At 36.1% G+C, this 8,457-nt stretch overlaps 1 protein-coding gene across 1 annotated transcript in view; it reads right to left on the minus strand.

Moving 5' to 3' along the window:
* Positions 1-2,739: 2,739 nt before the first annotated feature.
* YIPF4 (Yip1 domain family, member 4) overlaps positions 2,740-8,457 on the minus strand; it is an 11,431-nt gene continuing 5,713 nt past the window's right edge. Inside the window, exons 4-6 of the mRNA XM_010004595.1 lie at positions 7,414-7,491; positions 5,435-5,548; positions 2,740-3,794 (exon numbers count right to left, since the gene is read on the minus strand). Coding sequence (XP_010002897.1) covers positions 3,657-3,794; positions 5,435-5,548; positions 7,414-7,491 — 330 coding nt within the window. The 3' untranslated portion in view covers positions 2,740-3,656. The remainder of the gene's footprint in view (positions 3,795-5,434; positions 5,549-7,413; positions 7,492-8,457) is intronic.

Here is an 8,457-nt window from a genome sequence, read left to right on the forward strand (position 1 = left end):
AAGCGGGGGAGCGTGTTTGCCGCCTGCCGCCTCGGGAAGAGCCGGCGGGGATTGATGTTTCACGCCGCGGCTCCCGGGACTCGCCTTCCCTTTATGCACGAAGTGTGAGGTGAGGGAGCCCCTGCGGAGCTGCCCCAGCTCCGGCGCCCAATGAGAGGCCGGAACGGGCTCCGTCCTTGGGCAGCGTGTCCCGGGCCGCTTGGCGGGGGCGGGATTGCTGCGGGGTGTGGGCTCCGGGGGGTCTGCTCCTGCCTGCGTGCACACAGCGACTCCTGTCTGAATGCCCGCTTTTATTTACCCTTAAAAGCAAGGACCGAGTCATTCTGCTCTTCTGAAGCAGCTCTCACCTTCATGCTTCAGGAATGACATAACGAAACCTTTTGTATTGTTGAGATTGTCCCTTTCTCCCCCTGAAATACCAAAGCAGCCCGTACAGCTAAGCCTACCTGTAGGCGTTCTTTTATCTAAGAAGCATGTTCTGCTACAGTATTTGAGAAAATTTGTGGGCTACTGCTGGTCTATAAATATGATGTTTCAACTATAACGTGGTTTCCTACAGAAGAACATCTTTATTAGAGGGACCCCAATTGACACAAGGCTGCTGGAGCAGGAAAATAGTGAAGAAATACAGTGTCTGCACAAATAAAAAACCACACAAAACTCCCAAACCATACATACAGGTATGTAATGACACCCAGGCAAATCAAATTTGTTCTGAGAGCAAAATAAGCAGCCTTTACACTTGCTTCACTGTTTCAAGCAGAACATTAAAGACCGGTAAGAGTAGCAACAAAACTTTACAGAAGATCTGAAGCTGTATGTTGTCTCCACATGAAAGCAACTGGTTTCGTTTACTTCTCAAGTAGGTATAATTTTTCTGACAGAAGATGTCAGGGTGAAAGACACATACACACACACACAGGTCCAGCTGCTCTATACAGAAGATCATCCAAAGAGCATATCTCATTATTAAGGTATGATACCCATGTCTCTACCTTGAGGTGTTGCATCTTAGAGAAGAAGCTTTTTGACAGATGGATGTGCTCTTCTAGGTTTCCCGTTTTGACAGACAGAAGTATATATATTGTCACAAAAACTTATTTATAGCTTCATAGCTTAAAATTGGTAACACATGGGAATATATGTCTTCAGTCAGTAAATATAAATGATCTTCATACATTCTGTAAACAAGTTTAATTCAAAATTTTTATAAAACACATCTGGTATTTACACACATACCTCATCTAAAAATATGAGTTTGTTGAATGCAAAGTTATTACAAACTATCAGAACCCTCTGAAAGCTGTTTGTACATATTTCTTGCACAACATATGCAAAAGGTGACCCTAGAGATACTAAGATTAAAAGGTGCAAATCTGCAATTGTGTACAAAATATGTACTGTGTTAAGTGCATATCTACATTGCATATTACACGTGCCAAGTCTGTGAAAAGGAACAGTTAAAATTGCAACTCTAAATTTCACAGAACATTAGTAGAGAGAAAATCAAGATATCTGGAGATTAAATAGAACATTCTCACATCCTTTCAATGTCATTTCATCCTCTTGAGTCATTTCAGATGCATGGGATCCATTATGGACATTTAATGAACAGCTATGCAAACTAGAACTAAGTTTAAAATTCTCTGACAGCTTAGTAACCTAAATGTTTGCGGTGGTGTTAGTTAAACATGTATTTGCAGGGTCTAAGTTGAGTCTCCTGATACTAGTTGGATATTGCTGTTAAAAAAAGAAATAGAAAAAATGAGAAATGAGGTAAAACCAGATTATCATGCAAGATTTCAAGGCTAATGTGTTGGGTTTTTTTTAATACATTGTAACTTGCATACTTTTTTTAGAATATGGTATGAATGCTCACAAAACACTTGTAGATATAAACTAAGCTGCTGGTATAAGTTTAGTATGACTCTGCAGTAATTCTACCAAACCTTCTGCAAAAGTAAAAAATTAGGTGAGGAGTCAATCACTCTACCAGTTTTTCTCCTTTAATGTACTACAAGATAGAGTATTACAATTTTTGTCCAGCATCTACTTACAGTTTTGTTTAAAATCAACACAAGCATCAGCCCAAAAAGCAGACTGAATAAGCTAAAGGTCTCTGGTAGAGTTGGAATTTAAATATATATGTTGCGTCAGTTATGAGTGGCAAAAATAAGCTACTAAAATGGCAAGTTACACAGTCTAAAAAGCTGAAAAACTGCAGTTCTGATAAAGAAATCTGTCCATCAGGGATCAAAGACAGGCCTTGCTATTACCTTGTTATGGCTGGTTTTTATTTGCAGCATTTAAAAAAAAAGATTTTTTTCTGTTATAAAAAAAATTAATAAACTTAAGATCTATTTGGCAATACTAAATACTGAAGATTGCAAATGCCTAAGTTAGTACCATGCAGAGTGAACTTCAGTGGACTTCTCTTGTGGAGAAACACTACCATAAGGACATTACATAAGCAATCAACACAGTACACAGGAAATATTTAACATGTCATCACATTATTACATAATCCTTGGATGGTCAAAATTAGCTAGACTGTGTAACTGTTACTAAGGCTGTAATTCTACCTTATTTAGTGGAGGGAGAACCTGGCCTTACAAATCTCTTATTTCTCTTTAGAAGGGATTAATATTACTGGGGGTAAAAAATAAAAATTAAAAAATGGATGCATGTTAAATACCATGCTATTAACAGCAAGACAGAGCAAGATGTTGTAGAACATAGTTAGGGAAGCATTATTTTTATTTTGTCATATTAAAATAACATTGTTTGAAGATCACACAAATTTGATAGATCATCTCTTTTCTCCGACAGTAAACCAGCACTACAGTTGAGAAAGGTGTTCACCTATTTCTCTGTAAATTTATACTTTTAAGTAAAATAATTTGATTCTCTAAATATGCAATTTAATTAGTTATGTCACACGGTACATATCTTGCTCCTTTGGTCAGAGATAATAAATGAAGACTTCAAATACTTCTATCTTCAATTTTTAAAACCCCAATATACATCCTCAGCCAAGGAGTATTTACGCTACACACAAGCCATAGATACAAAATACACAGTATGTACATGTTTTGGAAAGAAATTGGAATTTATAAAAACTCAATAGCCAAATCAAGGTAATTGAGGCACTAAATTAAAAGTAGTATTTTCATGTCTTGATTATACACACTATTCTGTGAACAATCAGAACCGTTTCATAAATATATATTATCTACAGAATTTGCTGTGCCCAAAAAGCCAGCTCTCTTTTCTCAAAAGAAAAATTGCACTTTGAGATTTTTAGAGTGAGCTTCTCATTTTTCTCCTCCAATATAGTAATCTGGTCCTAGTGCTTTTGGCACAGGTACTGAGTTGTGGTTTTGCTACACGTTCTTATAAAACACAAGGTTCTTTTTTGTTGTTGTTGTTGTTCAATAAAATCCGAAGAGTCTCAAACAAACCTAGAACTTTGATACAAATCTATATAGCTACAATTGCTTCATTAAATAATATACACAAGTATGCTCTTCGATCTCAAAACATCTTGACAACTTGATACAAAACAGTCACTTGCATTATCTCCAGGCTCCTTAATCTTATGCATTATCAGGCTGCAAGTGAGTAACATATGGTTTCTGGCCACACCTTGCACTAGATCACACCCCAGTGTACAAAGACAGAAAATAAATGTATAATAAAAAGATTGGATAAATTAGAAGGGGTTTCTTGGTCTTGAATTCTTCTCCAACTAGTAATGATGCAGCACTGTATGCAGCCCAAAAGACTCCAAACAACTGAAAAAGAAGACGAACAGCCTTAGCTGACACCACAAGAAAATCTCTCCAAATACCAAGATATCATCTTTCAATATAATTAAAAAGAAACCCCTCAAAATTATTTTTTGTGGGCAAGGACTTCCCACACACACACAGAAAAAGCATATACTATGCATTTTCATTTAAGGTTAGGGAAACACTTGACAAATAGGCATGTTATTTTCATTTGAGACATTTCTACTGAACCGAGTAGCTAAGGGCCTACACTAAGTCTTCACTAATGTAAGACATCCAGACACAGCAAACCATACACAAATAACTGGAAACTTCACTAGATTAATACCTTTTCTTTCGAACTTGACTGTCCCCAACTATTAACCTCCCCCCCCCTTTCTTTAAGCAAGAGTTACTATACTTGACTCTTCCTCCTACAATATATTCCAGAGGGTTAAATTACCATTTTTTATTTCAGGATGCATCATGAGCTTTTCTTTAATTATGGTGCAGCTCAAGCTAACTGAGTCTCACATTCCTATTTCTTTCGGGTGCAGTGAAAAGCCTGCCAAAACACAATCTCTGTCAAAAACAGATCACAGCATAAGTAGTTTTGGCCATATAAGGCTTGTCCTGCATTTTCACACTAATGATGCAAAGGTAAGAACCGTGCACAGATTCACCCTCAAGTTAATGTGAGACTGTTAGTAGTGATCAAGTAACAGAGGTTTCATTAACATGTATTTATTTTCAAGTTAACTGGCAAGTTAATTATTTGCTTTCTGACTGTATCACTTAACAGTAATTGCAAGTTACCATATCACAAACACAGCAATTATTTATCATACACTTTAGTTGTACTTCAATTTTACTGTTAACCAGCAAGCTAAACGGACAGAAATTAATCAAACCAAGAGAACAAGAACTCAAAAAGCATACAGCTTAGCTAGTAACAGAATTTTCTCAGTCAACCATTCCAAAAGTTCAGCAATAACTTCACAGGCTACCTAAAATGGTTTTAAGAAGGGCTCTAAGTGTTCCAAGAACTTATGTAGTTCTGGAATCTTTCAGGGCACATTGCTAGTTTCATAAAAGGTGTCCAACAGCAGGTGGTATCAGTCAAGTTGTTCTTGCTTTGTGCCTTACAGTCCACATCTGTAAAATGAGAACAATACTTACCTTCTCTGCAAAGGGCATTGAGAGCTTTGTACTGCTACCACTATGGGAAGGTCTCAGAACAATGACTAATGTCACATTCATGCTGCAGTGACTAAAAATAAACTGGATTATATGGGGAGGGATAGAACAGCTTATTTTCAGATTCTTCATTTTGAGACTTAATTTTTCTCAAAATGACAATCTTATTTATTTTAATGCAACTATTATAGTACAGCAAAATACTCAAACAGAAGCTAACCTGGTAACAACAGGTGTTGTTATAGCAATAACACAGTATATACCCAAGCACTCAAAAGAAACATTCAAACCAGAATTCACTTGGCAGTCATGTCCATTACGCTAACCAAAAGGACCACAGAACTAAAGTTGCAGTTCTGAATATTTCAACACATTGCTATGCTGTCCTGAATAGATTAATACTTAATAGATTTTAAGTGACTTTAAAATAAGTGTAAACAATTCTTAATGTATGATACTGAACTTACTTTTATTAGGGTTGAAACAACTTCAAATGATCCAACCACCAAAAGTACAGGTGCTATGACAATGAGGGGAAGTAGGGAATATCCTATCACACCAAGAACTTGGCCATAAGCAACCTGAAATTTTCAACCACACAAAATCAAGCTTTTCAGTACTCAGTCTTTGTCACCAAACACAATATTGTTATAGCTATATTAATAATAGCAATAATAAAGTGTCAGATATTAGTGAAATTTCAGCTAATGGAAGCTTGTACTAGTATGGGAATTATTTCTGTATGCTACCCCCAGACTTTTGTAATTAATAATTCAGTTCTCTTAGAAATATGTTACGGTTTGTTTAACGCTGTAAATGACAATTTTATCACTTCCAAGGGAAGTATTTACACAGGTTATATTATGTAATTCCATCCACCCCTCACATTTTCCTGTTCTGCCTTAAGTGGTTCTCAGCTGCCCATCTCCATGCACATATAGGTCCCAGGAGCACAGAACCACGACAGACCTCTTAGTCACAAGCTGCAGTCCTGGCTGTCATAAACAGCAAAGATATTATTTTCTGCATGAACATACTCATATCTATTATACATAAATATGAAGTGACCAAATGCTTTTGACATCTATAAAAGACCTAGAACGTGACCCCTCTAAGGCACAGAAATCTTCTAATTTTGAGTTTAAATTTATTATGACTATCTTAAATAGATTTGTTCAAACTTATTTCCATAATTGTTTTTAGCTTCATGAGGATTAAAATATCCAGTTTTCCTCTATTATAGTTTGAAATGCTCCTGGGCCCAGATAGACTTCTTGGATTTAAGAGGAGAAACAATAGCAAGACAAGTGACAATACAGCAAACAATCTCTTTTGGCTTTTCATCTTCACAGTGAGCTGTGCAGTCCTTTATTTTCTACCCAGTTTATACATTCAGATAATTTCACATTCTGAACCACAAAACAGCTTAATTTTAGGGCATCTGGATTACGCTGGTATGCAGAAATACCATGCAATCACACTTATAAGAGCTTTTTCTTTCAAAACAGTGTTCACACAAGAAAATTCTAGCAATTATGATTAAAGGAAATTCTAAAAAATTGGAAGTAAATGTAAATAATGCAGGAAGCCTTCAACACTAGTTCACCATTAATACAAGATGCATAGTAAAAATATAAAAATCAAGTATCATAATTTTTAGGTCTTCATGACACAGTCCATTGCACTTTATGCTGCAGAGCCATTTTAAGAAGTTTCTATACTTCTCAATGTTCCACTTTAGCTGTCTGTAGGCCTTGCTGTAAGTAATTTTTTGCTGTTTACACTTGAACTGCTTAGTGACTCAATTTGCAAACAGCTCAAACCTCTATTCCAACCCTACCAGTGACAGCAGCTGGAGGGAGGGATCTAGGCCAGAATTTCAATTGGCTTTGCAGTTCAAGAACAGACATTGACTTTCATTCTTTAACGGTTTTAACTGCATCAGGCCAAGGCTCAAAGCAAACACTAGTAGGTGCTCTAACCACAAGGACATTATACAACTGCTGTTAGCATAATTTTGAAAAAAAAAAAAAAAAAAAAGTTAAAATAAGGGGCAGTAAAAGATCAGTGCAAAGGAGGAGAAAGGATCCCACTGAGCTTCGTGACCAAAAAAGTAAAAGCACTTGTCCCTCAAGAATGGACTTCGGTTCTGGATCACAGGTACTTTTTAGAATTTCTGGGATTCATACTAAAAATTTCCAGATTATTACATCCAGCAGACTATCTATTGCACAGAAAGATTCACTGACCATCATTGTAATTTTAGATTTTATTTTGGAAAACAAGAACCTAAAAGGTAAATGCTGCACCTACCAATTACATTCATTCTTAGTTAGCCAGAAGGCCAAAAGCAACGCAACAAGAAAACCCAACTAACTACTGAAAAATGTAGCTTTGAGACTTTACATTACCTCCCTCTATGTCCTTCTCATGTAAAGGTACTTACTTCTCCTCCAAGAACCCTGGCCAGTAAAAAAATTGTCAAGGATCCAAATATCCAAATAGTTATAATCCAAGAAACAACCTTAAGAGATAAAGAAAAATTAATTTATATTAATGACTCCTTGTGAGAAAGGAAAAAGTAATTTCTATTAATCACTTTCACTGCAGTCAAGGATTTTATTACACAAAGCTGAATTCTGAATTGCTGCAAGAATAGTTTTACTTAGTATCACAATGCAACTTCAGAATAACATTCTGAGATTTCATTTACAGAATCACATTAATGGTCAGTTTGGTGAACACGGAATGCAAATCCAATGTGTTTTGTAAGTATTATAATATTGTATAGAGTATGAAGGGTTTAGTTAAAGCTTAAGCTAAGACCTCCCTAGCTAAATGACTTCGCATCCCACCTATTACAAAAGGTGGACTAAGTTTTCATAAGTCAGTGCAACCAATACAAGGAATATGCATTCTGCTTCTTTCATCTGTAAAGGCACTTCATTCTTTACTCAAACTGGGAACACTCGGAAGAAGACATAGGCCTTGAACTCTCAGTAGAGCTTAATGATGATTACAACTTAGGAAACAGCCCTGGGCTCCTGGGACAAAGTCTTTAATTACATTTGCTTATTTCTTTCATTGCTCTGCTTTTAAACTGAAGAAGAAATCTTAAGATAATTCTCTGGCTTAACAGAACCTTCAAAGTAACTTAGCTATTATTGGAGTTGAGTCACTGGGAGGATTAAAAAGGGAAACTCCTCCTTTTGGAATACCTTTTTAGAGGGAAACAACAATATCAGTGCAGTCTCTGTATTTCCAAATTTACAATGGCTGCACTTAAAAATGAAGTTACTACTCAATTCAATGTTTTTGCTTAACTAGAAGTTCCAGATTCACAGAAGAACAAAATAGGGGATTTTTCTTTAAATTTAAAACCAGATAAAAACCACAGCACCACTTCAAAAAACTAAAAGAAATATAATGCCTTATGCAAGGCCTCCATTTACTCCCCCTTTTCTTCCACTATGTAAAAGAGGACCACTTT

Source organism: Chaetura pelagica, unplaced genomic scaffold (genome assembly GCF_000747805.2).
Source record: "Chaetura pelagica isolate M959 unplaced genomic scaffold, ChaPel_1.0 scaffold278, whole genome shotgun sequence".
In the NCBI taxonomy this organism is placed as follows: Eukaryota; Metazoa; Chordata; class Aves; order Apodiformes; family Apodidae; genus Chaetura; species Chaetura pelagica.